At 40.6% G+C, this 17,978-nt stretch overlaps 1 protein-coding gene across 1 annotated transcript; it reads left to right on the top strand.

The window, feature by feature from the left end:
* Positions 1-9,037: 9,037 nt before the first annotated feature.
* On the top strand, positions 9,038-17,671 carry LOC131458673 (SAM domain-containing protein SAMSN-1-like). The gene is made up of 9 exons (XM_058627875.1): positions 9,038-9,053; positions 9,151-9,548; positions 12,006-12,083; positions 12,223-12,333; positions 14,879-15,005; positions 15,244-15,395; positions 16,646-16,846; positions 16,930-17,080; positions 17,387-17,671. Exons 1-9 carry the CDS (start codon positions 9,038-9,040, stop codon positions 17,551-17,553), a joined length of 1,401 nt encoding a protein of 466 aa, XP_058483858.1. The 3' UTR covers positions 17,554-17,671.
* Positions 17,672-17,978: the final 307 nt, after the last annotated feature.

Genomic DNA, 17,978 nt, shown 5'->3' with positions numbered 1-17,978 from the left:
GCCTTGATGCCAGAATCCATCCCACAAAGGAAAAGGTAACAGAATCAACAGGATGAAAACATGACGGAATGGACCATAATGTAACTAAAACTAAAGATAAGTCTGTGAGAAAATGGAATGACAAACATAGTCAGCATTAATGAGCATCTCAAGCAAAAAGAAAAAATAATCACACCGTTTTTGTGCTTCCTACTGATCAGTCAACCTTCTAAACGTGATAACCTTTGCAATCTCCACAAGCAACTCAGCGCAAACCAAGAGTGCATGCTGCCAACCACAGTGGCCACAGTGCACCCTGGGGGATATTCTGGGGCTTGACATACTTTAGCTTCAGTAGTAGGAGAGGTAAGTGAGGAAGAGTAGTATAGTTGAAGTGCAGCCACTGATCCAACAGAATATGACAATTCAAAAATATATGCCTCAAGAGGCTCAAAGGCATGAAACCAGATGATCAGCTCTGTTGTACATGTGGCACCTCTGACCGAAGCAGATGTCATGTGGCAGGGGTCAGACTCGAAGCGAATGGCAGCCATAACATAATAAATATGCAGCCATAACGTTTTAATATTCTGCAGCAGTGATAGCTACTTAAAAGATTATAAGGCCAGATGAGCCACAACGAGTCTGGTTAGAGAAACAGCCGTCATCGCTGCAAAAGAGCACGGAACTTGATCCCCCACCTGCTCGGCCGCCAAAGAGCTCACAGTGTGGTTGAACTGGGCATCGCGACAAAGAACTTTTAATGCCGAGTGAAACCAGGCCTCGATAGATACAGGAGAAAAAAAAACCACATTAAAATCTGAGGAGGTGGCTGATGAATGCCCCAATAGTTGCTCTGCTTTGGAACCAGTATCCATAGCCAGTCTTTGTACTGATCTGTTTCAGGCTCCGTCACAGGGGCCACACAGAGATAAGCAACCATTCACTCTCACACTCACACCTATGGTCAGTTTAGAGTGTCTAATTTACCTAATCCCCATATTGCAATGTTTTTGGGAATGTAGGAGGAAGCCAGAGTACCCGGAGAAAACCCGCGCACACACAGGGAGAACATGCAAACTCCATGAAGAAAGGCCCTTGTTCCGACCGGGTCGCAAACCCGGGTCTTCTTGCTGTAAAGCTAAGAGTGCTCAAGGCAGGAATTGAACCCGCAACGCTCATTTTTATCATTACACATCATTTTCCGGGCTTTCTTGGCGTCCATGCAGGCAATGCACCGGTTAATCTGCCTGGTCTTGCAGTAAGTCTGTAGTAACTGCCCTATTGACCAGTATCGCTGATGCTCAGCTTCCTCAGTTTTCTAGTTTTAATGATTACTGACAGGAGCGTCCATATTGTGCAGAGGCAGGATAATGGCTGGTAGACGATGGAATCGCTCTCCCTTCTGAGGATCCCTCATGATCCGGGCCTGTCCGTAAACTACTCTGGATGGTTCCCATCCATCAGCAGTTGGTTCATTTGTGTCATCACTTCCTCGTCGTGAAGTGTTTCTTCAGCCAGTGTAGTGTGGCTGTTGCTGTCACTTTTTCCCCCTTCTCATTATATGGCCCCGGTTCCTCGGACACCTGATGCAGACCTTGTTAAACTGAGCGACGGTGAGGCCAGATAGACGACTGCTATGCTTGAGTGAATATAGAGCGAGAGACACTCAAACAGACTTTAATAGAGAAAAAAGAACTAGCATATTTGATTCTTATTACCAAAGAAATATTGTCCTCATTCTCTGACCTAATTCTGCCACGAAGCCCCAATCACAACAAGATGAAAGCACTTCTTTATCTCTCATCTCGGGATGGGAAACAAAAAGACAGTAGGGCTGTAGACAAATACACCAAAGAGGAAAAGGAGGGTGGGTGGGGGGTGGAAGGCTTTCAAGAGGAGATTAACATTGAGCTTGACATCAGTAATAATTGTAATAATGTTATTTTCAGAAGCCCCTTCACAGGAACCACTGCCTGGAAGGAAAACGAGCTGGGACCGGAGGATTTAAACTGATCCTCAGATGAAAAGAAATGACTGTAATAAGAGGTGTGTGTCTTCGAGATTTATGGGATTTGTCGGAGTGAAAACACTGATATTCTCTCAAGTATCTCCACGGCGAGAGCAGGTGAACGTTTGCGGCTGCCCCCCGGGGGAATGTGCGCTGTCTGAAATGGGATTGATCGCCGCAATAGTGCGGGATAAAAGCGCCGCAATCACGCGTTTGTCTTCACCTGTTCGTTTGTCATCGTAGAAGATAATGCAATTTACTTTTTCGAACTGTCAAACTCAGTCATTTGTGAAAAATGATGAGGCAAACTCCTGGACTGACTACAAACTGTAGGCTAAACCTATGTGTATTCTGCAAGATAACAATAAAATAAGTTGGGTTTCTATTTAAATAGTGTCTGTTCGAGGTTTTAATTCACTTACTGAACTCTGGGGGTGCATTGTCTTGTTTTTGCCTCTTCCTGAGGCCACTATTGGACACTGATGGCTCACTGCATCTATTGGATTAAGTCAGGGATTTGAAAGTAGGATTAGTCCATTGGGCGGGGGGGGGGGTGGGGGGGTAGCACAAGTCTTGTGTCAGGGTGCATGTGTGTTTGTGGTGTTTGGGTGGGATATTGTGAGAGAGTGATTGTCTGTACGCTGGACTCTGTTGTCGTGGCCCGGGACCTTGTTGTGGTGTTTGGGTGGGATATTGTGAGAGAGTGATTGTCTGTACACTGGACTCTGTTGTCGTGGCCCGGGACCTTTAAACATGAACCTGTTCTGCTTCACGCTGGTAAGAAACTCCCTATTGTGAACTTGAGCGCGAATGTGAGCTTTGTCTGCGAGGAGCACTTGTTTAGTCCGTGCAGCCTCACAAGCTGATGTTATTGTTGGTGACAATGACCTGAAATGGGTCTTTCTCTGGACAGCGATATGCCGCTGTAAACAAGCTTTCCCTCTTTCTAAGATTCATGAAGTTCCTGAGATGGCGTTTTCTTTTGTTGTGATTTTGTTTGGGACAGTGGTTGTATACATAATATAAAAGCATTATTTTTGTTATGGTATACTTTATCCTCTTAATATGACAACTACAGTACTAAGCACTACGCACCACCAGCTTTGTTGTTTTTATATCTGTCAAATTTTGTGATCGTTGGCATTTGGATTGGAACGATGTGACCCAAAGTTGGTCTTAGCAAGCCGTATAATCAGTTTAACTAATACGACATGTGTGCTCAAGCAGGTCTTGAAAACACCTGGTGTAATAAACCTTTTTCGGGACAAATAGTGGGACAAAAGACAGGTTTTTACCAATAACATTAATTAGGGTTCCACTCCAAGTTTAAGAGAGCAAAGGTTGGGCTATTGTTCCAGTGTAACGGTAAGTCACAATTATATTATTTGGATGATCAGTAACAATCTATAGTGAATTTGTTGACTTAAAGGAGTACATCACAGATTTGCATTTAGCTTTGTATTACTAGAATAGGGGTAGAATTTCTGAAAAATTGTGCTTCCGAACCTCCGTTTCCCCTGAGTTGAGAAATATCTTCATTCTTTTTCATTCTTTTACATGTCCAACAATGACACTTGGTCCTGTTAGCGTAACTGTTAGCAAAGATGGTGGACACTGTTTACATTCTGGGAAGGAGGTCCCGCCCCCCTACGAGTGGGTCTAAAAAGTGCGGAATTAGCGCTGCAGTTTCAAGCCAAGGCTCAGACCAAGTGTCACTGGTGGGCATGTAAGAAAAGAAAAGAATATAAGATGCGATATTTCTCGACTCAGGGGAAACTGAGGTTAGGAAGTACAATTTTTCAAAAAAACAACCCCTATTCTAGTAATACAAAGCTAAATGCAAATTAGTGAAGTATTCCTTCTGAGTGCACCTGCCGTGTTTGCAGGTGCAGTCAGTTCAGTTTGGGTCAAACCCTTATTTAGTAGCAACACAATGGACTGGAGTAGAATAGAATAGATTTGTACAAGATAATAGAACAAAATTAGTCTCACATTTGAGTAGCGCAAAAACTGAATGTAAAACCGACATGAAAATGGTAATATTGTAGAGCTGCAACTGTCGATTATTTTCTTGATTAATCATTTGGTCCATAAAATATCAGAAAACCTTAAAAAATGTTGATCGGTGTTCATCAAACCTGGAAATCATGATGTTCTCAAATGTCTTGTTTTGTCCACAAACCAAAATGATTGATTTTTAATGATTTCTTTGTTATCCAGAGAAATATTCACATTTGAGAAGCTTAAACAATCGGAAATCTTGTTTTAATCATGAAAAAAGCTTCATACCGATTAAATCGATGATCAAAATAGTTTAGTAATTGATTAATTGTTTTAGCTCTACAATATTGCTCATGATACAAGAAAGTACAAACCACACAGTGGAATAGCGGTTAGACCCAGTTGAACAAGGGTCTTTCTGCATGGAGTTTGCATGTTCTACCCCCCGTGTGTGTGCGTAGGTTTTCTCCGTGTACTTTGGTTTCCAGAACCATACAGAGGTTAATAAACACTCTAAATTGCCTGTAGGTGTGGGAGTGAATAGTTGTGTGTTGGTCCTAAGATGGACTGGCGACCTGTCCAGTGTGTACCCTGACTTTTGCCCTGTGTCCGCTGTGACCCGTGAACCTCATGTGGAGGAGACACTGGATGGATGGATGTTGCTAAACAAAGCAGATTCATGTCAGTGCTTACACAAGTGACGCAGACACTCGTGTATAAATGTGTCATTTATTGGTCGAGGAAAGAAAAACTGGAAAATGAGGAGCTGAGAGGAGTAAAGTAAAGTCTTTCTGGGAGACCACGCTGGAATAAAGATGAAAGAGTGCCACGTTTGTAAATGATGTTGCCAAGCGGCAGAGAGTAAACCATAAGGATAGAGCTGGCTTAAGGTGAAGCTCCAGAGCAGTGAGATGAAACTAAACAGAAGATCTGTATCATGATTCATGAATAAGACTGTGATATATAAAGCTGTGTATACTTGTTTTTTATCCTCAAATTACACTCTTAGTTTCCACAGATCATTGTTCTTTTTTTTCTTTTTTTTACATACAGACGAATGTAAAAAAACAGACGGCTGAGCTGCCCTAGTACAATAAAGTACAGCAACGAGTGATGGATATTGATTACGCATGTTTGAGTGACACGCTGTACATGCAGAGTAATTACACTGCGGGCAGATGCCAAACTCTTTGATTAGAAGTCATGTTCTGCTGCCCCCCCGATGCAAGGCTTCTTATTGATTTTATACTGTGTAGTCGGAACGATGATTGATTACCGACTAGTCCTCCTTGATGAACCTCAATAATAAGATGTATTTAATGTAAAAGTTTGTATGACAGCGGCGCATTGGCTGCCGTCATACAAACTGGCGACTTGTGTTGTGTTTTCCAGGCGGGCTCCACAGAAAGCTTATATGAACCGGCCTACAGCCAAACACTCAAGGACGTCCTGCCCAAGTACCAGTGCAGCCCGTCGTCTCTTCTGAGGTGTGAGCCTCAGTGGGGAGGCTCCGAACCGTCTATCACCTCTGTACGTTTACAGTCACCTCACACACACACATCGCTGTTTGGTATAGCAGTCTCTTCACAACTAAGGGTGAAGGAGAACAAAAAAAAACATCCTGTATGCCAAAAAGGAAATCAGTCTGTTTTAGCACTAGAATTTCAGAATAAAAGCACAACATGGAATGTATGTTTTTATATCCTAATGGCAGTTTTAGTTGAATAAAATTAAAAGTAATTCAAGGGCACATAAAGAGGTTATTTGAACTAAACCCTAAAGTAAACAAACATCCCTGAAATCACACTTCTATTAACTAAGAGTATGAATGATGATGGCTAATATGTGTAATTCCTTTGCTTTTGTTTTTCACTCTTTCATCAATAACTGTGCTGAAACCATGGTCTTTGTTATGTCTCTCCCAGAATGCACAGAAATCCAAAAGGAGCAGTAGAAGGTATTTCTTGGCTCATGCTGTTCAATAATATACGTTTTTATAAGAGAGCACTCAATGGTATTTAATATTTTTCCTTTTATGGTTTAGAATCAACTTAGGTCCCATTAGGGGATTAAAGTATTTATCATCTTGTCTTTTTAAGGTCATGTTTACCGACGTCACCCATGGACCACGAAATCTCAGGTTGGTACAAAGTTATCACAGCGACTTCACAGTATTTCAGATCACATTTTCCTCACAGATGCTTGGGACTTCATTCATAATTGATATTAATATGAATTAATATTGCATGTTAAGCATTTCTGCATGACACTGCAACGTATCTTGTCTGCCTTGTAGAAAAACACAGTAATCCTATCTGCTGGATGTCCTCTGGTGACCACGAGGACACATCTCATCAAAACAACAAAGGCAAAGAACACATTTTAACTAAAGGATTTCACTCACAATAGCTTTAACAAAGGGGTATTCTCATTATTACAGTCAGCCCACTTCCAATTAAGCAATATTTTCCACTATAAAAGGCAATATTTTCTATGATTATAATAAGTACTATGTTCCGTATGCTTGTGCTGATGCTGCAGAGACGAGTGAAGCTCCCCGTCTGCTCAGCAGACTGACCAGAGACGACTGCGACAAGACACACGCTCAGGTAACACAACCTTATACTGTGTCTCTTTACAGCTGCTGCCTTATGAAGAGCCTCATTATAATACAATTACTGTAGTGTCAAGTGCTGTAAATAAACATCGCTCCCGTTCTCTAAAAGTAACCGACATCTCGTGAACGTGGTTCACACACGTGGACACGATCAGGCTAATTCTAAACATTTGTGAAGCAGGTGTCAGAGTTTAGTCTCTTGTAATCCCGCACCCACATGTGACCGACGTGTGCGCGCGAGTGACGGACTGAGGTTGCCGATCTTTGCTTACAGTCTCCTTACATAACATCAGTGAATAGATTATATCATAGACATTTAGAGAGGGAAGAGAGTGCACATTACAGAGGTTAAAGGTCAGATGTTGATGTGAAATGTGGATTTACGTGGAGGTTGCAGGAGGTAAAAAAAAAATAAAAAAAGTAGGTGTGGAGGAGACATGAGCGAGGGCAGTTGTATGTCAGCCAAAATCAGATCCACCATTTACTTGAATCTCCTTTATAATCTTTAATCTCCTTTATAAGGCCCTTTTATATCCGCCTTTTGTTCTCGAGGACACCTTTTTTTTTTGTTGCATTTCATGCCAACAGCTAATAGCTGAGATGGGAGCCGGACAGCAAGGACACAAGGGGAACAAGTGATTATGCTGCCCCGAGGGTTATAGAGGGTCACTGTTTTGCAAAGGTATACACTGTATATATCATCAGGTTACAGAGTATCAAAAGAAACATACTAATATTACATATAGTATTGTTATTATTAGATATTAGACTATTAGATGACAATCCCAACGTACAGTACTTTTTGCGTCAATTTTTGGCCCCTCCCACTTCCAATTTCCCATGCTTTTTCACGTTTTCACGAGTTTTGTGGTATGCTCAGGCCCTCAAAAATCCGATTTATTTAGAGGAATAAGAAGAATAATAAGAATATTATACCATTTTACCGTTATACCACAGCATATAGTAAGAAGTAACAGTACAAATAACTAGAAGCAGCTATATTGACGATTAAATGAGACATGTAAGATAATGTAAACACTGTCAAAGAAAGATGTATAGAAATAAATGAAATATAACCTCCTCCTGGACGTCTATAACAACAACAACAACAACAACAACAACAACAACAACAACAACATGTTGCTTACACATTTTTAAACAGTACTAATAGTACTAATAGTTTAAAATAAGGCAAGGCAATACTAACGATAAAAAGTTAGGTTTAGTTGCATTTAGTACAGACATAGTGGTATATAACGACACTTCTGACATTAGGTGGTGTCTGTCCACAGATCAAGGTGGGACACACATTTTCCATCCAGCCACGTGGAATAGTTTGCAAAGGGAAATTTAATTAGACTACTTAGTGTCCCAGACTGAATTCAATGCCATTGTAAACAACTTTCTTTATAGTGACAGTTGTTTTCTTTCTTTCTTCTTTTATTTCCTTTGTTCCAGCGCTTGAAGCCACTTCTTAATTTCACTGGCAGTTTTATTTGTGTAACAGCGCTTCTCTGTTTAGGTTATCTGTCCAATTCGTTATTGCGGTCATTTCTCAGGGTGCACTACTGTATGTGGTGTTGCATCTGTTCTCGTAAGAGTCTAGTGTTTGTTTTCTAGTGTCTAGATTTTTTTTTATTTTTTACTGTTGAACAAGAACAGTATCTATCAGTAGCGACCGATAAAGGGAGAAGCCAAAAGAAGAACAACGTCTATTAGGTGTTCACTAATGTTTAGTTATATTCACTGACTTAATAATAATAATAATGGACTCTGTGCAAGTTTAAATAATTGGAAATCAATCTAAATACAAGTAGGAATTCAGTTATTTTAATATAGACTTCATATTTAAATAAACTGATGTTGTGGACATCAGTAACATCGTTTGGTATCTTTTATTTAAAGATAAATAATTTAGTGTTTAGCGACATGCACGCCTCATATGGATAAGGGGAAAACTGCCACTTGTTTTTTCTTACCACTGCGATTCATTGTGTGTGTGTGTGTGTGAGAGAGACAGAGAGAGGACAATCTCACATTGCCCTGTATAATATAAATATCATATAATAACATAAAACTGGTTGTTGACCAGTATAAATGTCCCTAAAATTAATTTTTTTCTCATTTTCCACCTATACAAATAAAGTAAATGAAATAAAGTAAAATAAACACGTACATACTTTACACAGAATGACGAATTATAAGAAATGTCTATGTGGAATATGAGCATTTTGCAGCAACACACACTAAAAGTAGTGTGCGATGGAAGCAAAAGTCACCACACAGAGCTGTGTGTGTAAAGTGCTTTGTATGCACATACTGTTTCTTCATTACAGGACAGTAAAACTACTGACTCAGCAGGATCCACACACACCAAGAGACGGCTGAAGAAGTCACCGAGTCTGGTGAAAGTGAACAAAGGGAAGAGCATGGCTGAGAATAACGGTGAGTTACTGTAGGAGTGATATGTTTTTTCCACCTGTCAGACAAGCTGCACTTCTGCATGATCATCCAAAAAAGTATAATTACCGCTCATGTGCAGACCGTGTGGCAGATGTGCTGAGCAACAACCATCCAGTGTTAACCTGCATCGGCCTGGGGAAGAGATCAGAGAAGTCCTCTGTTCCAGCAGCAGCACCACAGCAGCAGCAACAGATGAAACACCATGAACATTCAGAGGAGGACGACATGTGGAGTCCAAAAGTTGGAAATGACACGTGGAGCCCCTTTGAGTGTTCACAGCCCTGGTCTCTGTTCTACACCGACTGCCACCAACCTCAGCACGAGCTACACGTCTGTGGCGCCACCTTGCCGCCGCCTCGGACCGCAGACTGGAATCGCTTCGAGAGTCTGATGCAGGAACTGGACGTCAAACAGCTCGACCCGCCTCCACCGCAGATCATCCACTCCATCACTGATCCGCACCTGTCACAAAACACAGTAAGATGTTTTACTGTACATGATTAACAGCAGTAAAAAGGACTGGATTGAGATGTAGACAGTGCAAGATTTTCCACTAAAACTATTTTTTACCATCTTTTGGCTCTTTTTGAATTTGTTTGCTTGAGAATTTCTCGTCCCTTCTTCTGTAGATAGGGTTTTTCACTAGAACTAGAACTCTGCATCTCAAGGTTCCTTTTGCTTATAAAGGCAGAAAGTGACCAATTAAAAGGGATGTGCAGATAAGGCTGTTCTCATAGGCTGCTGTGCATACAGGCCAACATAGGTGGAAATGTTGCACTTTCAGCATCAACAGTGACTGCCTACGCTGCAATGTAAGACAAACACACTCTACAAGAGAGTCCGACAATAAATGCAATATGATCCGTTATACAGTATATGATATGTTTCAGAGCATGTTTTTATTTGTCCGTCTGTGCTGAGCAAGTGGAACAGTCCGACTCGGTACAGTACGGTACATTTATTTTTGAGTATCCATTAGGAATAGGAACAAAATAACTGGCCCCAACTGTTCCATTCTTTAGTACCCTTTTTGGGGGGGTTGCCAGAGTAAAATGGTATGCTACGGTCAGGGTGGCTCCACCCACAGCAGAAGTGTACAAAAAAATGGAACGATTGGGACCGTTATATTGGTACTATTTCAAATGGAAACCCAAAAAATATGTACCGAACCGTACCACGCCAAACCAGAAACAAACCATTGTGTTGTTGACTGTTTGCTGGCGTTCGCCACATGGCCCACACCCCGCCTACCAGAAACCAAAGCCTGATCCAGGGCTTTACCGTACCTCACGAACCGTACCCTGACGGAAACGCAGCAAAAGAGCTGAGATCTCCAACAGTAGTATGTGTTACTGTGATCTTGCCTACTACAGCTTTAAGTGGCCTTTAAGGCTCAATGAATAGGACGGACATGTTGTAGGTCACCGCACCTCCAGCCCATCATTACTTCAACAGCTGAGGAGTGCAGTGTCCACATCACAGTTGTTTTTTTTTTTTTTTTTCTGAAGTGATGTTGAATGTGACACACGTGATGATGATAGTTTTGATTTTTTGATTAAGGCCACAGTCGCTCATGTTTAACCTTTCTGTTGATGAAGCCAGTGTCATTAGCTTGTGTCCCACAGGGCCTGACCTTTTAATGACCCCTCAAAGCTCTTCACGGAACATTTAAAACAATTTATTTTTACTACATTCTGAACGAGAGCTTCATTTTAACCAAAGTCATTATCGTGTCAAAGCAAAAACAAATGTGACGGCATAATGTTAGACAGTGTAGAACATCCTGCTAAAAGTGGCTGATGCAGAATGTAGTACCACTAAATAATAGACCTTAAAGCATATATTATGACTTATTAATACATTGTGAATTATGTTTATACATTATACATACAGTAAGTAAACGAGAGGCAAGCAGCAGCAGCTTTAGAGTTAAATGTCAGACAGCTGCTCCCAAATAACTAACTAAATAATTCAGTTAAAGTAAAATGTTTCAGAGACAAATTACAAGTCAGTCAGAGGAGGAAAAAAAGCTGAGGTGGTATTTGCACAGCATCACATTTAGGGCCTGGGAGTAACAGATTTATGAGTTTGTCTAAGGACAACAGTTAGGACATCTTACACTTTGCTTTGCTTTGATTGATTGTGACTAATATTATATGATATTGTTTATAGCATCTTATACAAACATAATAGAAACACAATTATTTGAAATGTAAAAGATTTGAAATTAAGATCTTATGTACCTCAATGGAAATAAGCAGTTTCTATTACAAAAAGATTAGAGTTATTATTAGTTGATTAGTCACAAATGACAGTTGAGGCCTCAGCTGAGTAAAGAACAAAGTTAAATGTTAAAATGATAATGATAATAATAATAACAACAATGATGGGTCAGTGTAACAGATGTGCACAGTGTCAGAGTGCAGCACCGAATGACTGTTAAACTGAACCTAATGACCAACTGTCTCCATATTGACTCTACTGTAAGATGGTGCAGTTTGAAAACAATAAATATGTGTAAGGTACAACACAACAATAAGCAGTACAAGATCAGTGCAACATTATCAAATCAAACTCTTTCCTACTCTTCAGTTCTACTGCTGCTAGGGCAGGGTTAACCCAATTCCAGACTACAAATGATAAACAGGGATAACACTTTTACCCATAATACATTATATATTTTTTAATACTGTGTTTTGGTTGTGTTCCAGTGAAACGTGGCAAAAATTTGGGCCAGAAATTCATCATTTCTTCAGTGGTACTGTTGCTGGGGTAGGGTTAACCTAATTTCAGACTACAAATGATAAACAGGGATAAACACAAACTGCTCGTGGTGTGGGGTCGCGGGGGGGGGGACCCACCGACACACAGAGACAGATAATATGCCCATCTGTCACTTAAAAACACTCACATTTTAATCTCTTTTTCACCCAGATGTCCAGATTTGGGAGATTTGACGCCTTCACGCAGCACTCGCCTTTAATGAAGGCACAGGATGACGGAAGCTGTCTGGTAAAAACCCGGCCTCCTTTTCTGTAACAGTCTGTCATAGAATTCAGTTCGACGTCTCACCACCTCATTTAAATTGTGTTTGTTCAGCGGTTGTGGACGACGCCAGATGTTTAATGCATGTTTTCTTTTCAAAAAGCAGAATGATCATCTAACCAATTCAAGGCTGCAGGAGAAGCAAACAGAGTCTTCATCACAGAGAGACAGGACGCACACCGTGTCCCCGGCAGAGAGAGCTGTGACAGCCATCGCCGTATGTCAGGCAACTTACAAAGCTCATGTTAATACAAGCGGTTTGAAGTTTGTGAAGGCCCGCACCTGCACTCATGCTTCACACACACACACACACACAATAAAAGAACATCTGTTTGGCAAACAGACACAGCTGTCAGGAGCACGCTACACCTGCTCCGCTCTGCAAACAATCAATCAAACTTACGATCACACGCACAAACAGCTTTGCATGAAGCCAGCGTTCAAATTAGTGTTGCAGCGACTGACGGGCCCAACCACATACTGCATGACAGAGGTGTCAAACTGGTGGTCCGTGGGCCAAATACGGCCCCACAATCAACTACATGATATCATGTTATAATGAAAAAATGGCCCACAACATCCTCTTCTTTTAAACACAGCTCGTGAGGCTGAGGTGATGGAATATACACTGGATATAATACTATATTATATATTTTTTACAATAGTAATAAGACATTTGGTTGTGATTACTGCATTAAATCTATTACATTCAACATTAAATTACATAAGTTTGTTTGGAGAACATCATTAATTATGATTTATTTCTATGTTTTTGATATGACTAGATTTATTTTGCGTCATAAAAGCCCTTTTACTTTGAAATTCGGTGAAATATCATTATGAATATCTTACTGTGATATCATTATGGAATATTATGTTCATTTGAGTTTGACACCCCCTGTTAAGTGGTTAAACTAATTTGACATCACTTTGGTGCATATACAAAGGTTTATCCCCATTCAACAGTATTTCTAATAATACTGATACTACACATAATAAAAATAAGAATATTTACTGAATGAAAATGTGACATAACACAACACCTAATTTGGTTTCCTTTGAGTATCACTTAGCCGTCATTATGTGGTCAGTATAAACACAGATTAATTAATTGCATTTTATATAATAATGACTCATGAACATAATGCTAAAGCAGGGCACTCAAACTCAAATGACCTCGGGGCCCCTGGGTTTGGTCAGTAGGGCGTTTGTCATGTGAAAAAAAAGTCCCAACATATTAAAAATAATAATATTTATGATGATATTTCACATAATTTCAAAATAAAAGTGCTTGTTTTTGACGTAGAATGATCTATAATGCACAATATAAACATATTTATGATGTCAAAATCTATCTATTGACTTACTTTCTTACTTACACACACACAAACCTGGACTTTGCTAAAAACAGACTAAAATGGGACATCTGGTTAAATGGTGCATCCCAAAATAATCACAGCGGCTGTGGTTGGAATCCCAGCTGCAGGACCATTGTTTCATGTCGTACCCGTTTCTCTGTGACCTACTTTTCTCTCTCCGTGTGTCACTCTCTCTCTCTCTCCGTCTCTCTGAAATGCTGGCGACTGTTTTATAATCTCGTCGGCGATGGCATTTATTATCGGAAATTACGATAACACGCAGTAAGAACGTTATCACACACAGAGTTAACAAATACATAACTGATAGTGATGACATTATGATTGCATGACGCAATAACTGTTGTTATGACATATGTTAAGTTATATGACAGCTTATTTGCTTGCAACACCTATCAGCCTCAAGGAAAGTGAAACAGGATATTTGGTGAGGAAATCTGGCACTTACAGGCACCCGCAGAAAATAAAAATAATTATTAAGGTACATGAATACAAATATACTTTATTATCTACAAGAATCTGGGGATGACAACAACTTTTTCTCAAGGTAACACCATTATCGTCACTTAATATACTTCAAACACTGGTATAGTGAAATTAGATTATGATGGAGCGAGACATGAGGTGACTCTAATCATTATCATTTCATATTTTATGACGTTATTTGTGCCCTTTTCTACGCACTCCTCAGCTCCACTCCGATACCCTGGTAAATACAGTGGAACAGTATTTCTGATTTTCCTCCGAGTACCACCAGAGGAAGCTGGTGTACCACAGGTGGTGCACATACCACAGTTTGAGAACCATGGCATTACATAAATCACTTGTTAATCCTGTCATATATGACATCTTCTGGGACTAATAATACGCAGTGTGTAAAGGATTAGTGTGTACTTATGACTTTACGTCCTCTTGGACCAATACAGACAGATACTGTATATCGTATATCAGAGTAACAGAGAAACACATTTTGATTTTTTTCTATTTGCAGATTCTATATTAAAAAAAAACAACTTAATCAATCTCAGGCCTCAATTCCTATAGAGACAGCCTATATGAGCTGCAACTTCAGAAGCATGCACTGTTATGGTTTGTGCCAGCAGTCCATACTGTGAAAGTCCCTGCAGTTAAGAACACAGGTAGCTGGTGATTATATGCTGAGCACACACCTCCTATAGATGTCAGCTATAAAAAGCAAGGTAACTCCTGCAGGATTAAGTGTTTTGCTTGCCAAGAGGAGCTGCGTGTGTCCCAGTGTGAACTGGAACACGGAGCTCTTCTGTCACATGAGCAATCAAATGCAGCAGCTTACTATAGGGCTTTGACTCCTTTGTTTTGCCTGTAGTTGGAATGCAAATGTGTGCGTGTGGTGTGTCGTCTGTGCAGAACGGCGGCACGCAGACACATGGAACATGTAAACGCGAGGCTCCCGGTGGGCGAACGTTGACTCAAGGACACAGGAAGTCCTCACTGGAGAGCCTCTACAGCCTCAAGAGTGGACAAAGCTCCTCAAGTAAGCACAATCATGCACTGCATGCGATGAATTATGCAGGCCAGGTTTGTTCCCTCCTCCTCTGCTCCTTTTACACCGCTTTAAATGCACTAATGAAGAGCCATCCTCACCTTAGGCAACCCAAATCCTCCACGCAGACCTCTCCTGTTACCGCGAATGATCAGAGAGCGCTGGAATTCACCACAGTAATGAGCTGACCCCTGACTGAACCCTTTTGTTTTAATATGCTGTTCTCCAGGTGGAGTCACCAGCGGGTCAGACTGGTCCAGTAACAGGGGCAGTCTAAGGCTGGAGGAGGATCTGTTCTGTGCCAGACAGTTCTGTGGCCGGGCCAGAGTCCGTACGGAACACACGCCAAGTCCATATGACACAGAATCTCTCAAACTCAAGGTAAATGGGGCCTGGAAAAGGAAAGGGAAACGCAGCTAATTATGTAATATCATATATTATTTAACATTTAAGATGAAAGTCTTTGCCAAGGAGGGTTTTGTTTTCGTCCCAGTATTTGTCTGTGAGCAGAATAACTCAAAAAAAGAACAGATATTGATGAACTTTTCGAGGGATGTAGGTTATAGCCCAAAGGAAGAAAGTATTATATTTTATGTGGGAATCTGGATATGGAAATGAAGAGGCCTTAGCATTCTCTGTTTCTTAAGTTGTGGTGTTGCTGTTAAGATAGTTAGCCATGAACATTTTTACTCCCAGACACTAAATCCTTCTGACTCTAGAAACCACCAACATTTGTGTTCTCGCTTCTGACATACTCAGCAGCAAACTGCAGATTTTCCTAATCCCCTGACCTTTTATCCCAGTGATTTCCTGAGCTTTAGTTTCAGTGTAACACAACAAACAGAGCAGGTGTTGAAATCAAATAGTTGTACTCACAGTCCCAAAAGTTCACTTCATCTTCACTGAGTCAGGAAGAGGGCACGATAACATCCATGCTAGTTAAGTTAACTTTGTGAGGGGTCTACCTGTGACAAACACAGGGGCAGGAAACCAACAGGTAAGAGTAGGCAAACCAGGAAGTGCAGCAACAGGAAATGCTGCCGTGTCAAAATAAAACAGGAAATGGTAAGAGACATGAAGTGTAGTAAGGTGTTAACAGAAACACACGCATACAACTTTAATTAACAGTGGGTAATGGGTAACATTAACATGTTATAGCAATGTGTAATAGAATGTGCTGCAGATATTAATACTGGCATCAGGAGGAATTATAACTTTGTAGCATCATCATCAACCAAAACAATTAAATGTAATTCAATCAGAACATTTATATTATGATACATTTATATTTTTGCAAATTTATGTACTATTTTTTTATTATGAACAACCTGAACTCTCTTGAAATAAATAAGTACAATTTCAACAATATTATGTTTTTTTAAGTTTACCATTTAAACATGTGCATTACAACAAAACATTCAGTCACAGGTATCTGGAACTGAAAAATATAGTATTTCACATTATTAATTCAAATTTTCACAACTTCATCCTGCGGGCCGGATTGGCCCCCCCGCTGGGCCGGTTCTGGCCCACAGACCGTATGTTTTACACCCCTGGTTTACACTTTACAACTAAACAAAGTTATTTCCAGTACAAACTATCTTTGTGTTATGTTTTGTACATTTGTTTAGGTGGGAGACGTGATTGACATCATCGCTAAGCCCCCCATGGGAATATGGACAGGGATGCTGAATGGCAAGATTGGAAATTTCAAGTTCATTTATGTGGACTTGCTGAGAGAGGACAATCCTGAGAGACAGAAGGAGACACAGATCCACAGAGTGAGACACGGGTCAACTGTCCAGGAAGTGTTAAAGCTCCTCAATTTAGAGGTATTTGAAAATAAAATCCTCATCCATACAAGAGGGTCGTTCCTTCAGCTTGTGATTGGTGTTTTTCTCGCTTCCTTCATCAGGAGTTTTCCTCGTCTCTGCAGCGGAACGGTTACCAAACAGTAGAGGACTTGATGAGGCTGAGGGAGCATCACCTGATGGAGCTGAATGTGACTGATCCAGGGCAAAGGCATCGCCTGCTCGCTGCTGTCGACTCCTTGCAACGACTGCGCTGTGAGTAGTGCGGGAACGCTGGAAAATGTCATCCAGGGACAGTGTATCACACATATTTTGTAAAAACGAAAAAAAAAAGGCACAAGTGACATGACACCTTAAGCAGATAAGACTGGGAGAGCATCCAGGCCACTTAAGAGGCGAGCTAAAGAGGTTAAGATTAACAGGATAACTCCAAAGAATGTTTCTGAGAATAGAGCAGGACACACAAGGACAGCGGCTATCAGACAAAAACAATAGGATTATTTGCTGCTCGGTGACAGAATATCCCAACAGCCCTTCTTCTTCCTCTTCTCTGATTCACAGCTGAGTGTCAGTTGGAGAACGAGGCCAACGAGGAGGCCCAAACCCAGGCTGAGAACACGAAGGCAGACACCAGCAAGTGCTCGAGAGACTCGGGCTGTCCCGACTACACCAGAGAGGACGCAGACGTACACGTTCCCTCTCAACAGCCTCAGACGACAGCTTCATGAGAGAAAAATATCCACTCTTTATATGCCTGTTGCATCCCTCCATTATGCTGTCGAGCGGACTTTTATTTATAAAAATGTCTGTACAGTATAAATGTCCAGCCGCTGCATTTACCACATGGTAAAGTGCTTCTGTCTGGAAAATGTAAAATAAGTTTTATTAATAAAAAAATGTTTTTTTCCTGAAATCAAATACTCTATGGGTCTGTTTTATTTCTTTTAAACATAATTACACTTTCAACGTGGCACATAAAGGAATCATTCCAAAAAATGTATACATTTATGAATTTGTTTTGGTTTATTTAACCTTTATTTAACCAGATTGAGATCAAAATCTCTTTTTCAAGGGTGATATTTGAGATTGATTTGGACAAAAACAATGATGTTAACAGAGTATGAAGTTTGCTTGACATTTAAAGTCACAGTGA

Source organism: Solea solea, chromosome 4, assembly GCF_958295425.1.
Source record: "Solea solea chromosome 4, fSolSol10.1, whole genome shotgun sequence".
Taxonomy (NCBI): Eukaryota; Metazoa; Chordata; class Actinopteri; order Pleuronectiformes; family Soleidae; genus Solea; species Solea solea.
Note: the sequence above shows the minus strand (reverse complement) of the source record. Positions and strands in the feature narration are given on the sequence as shown.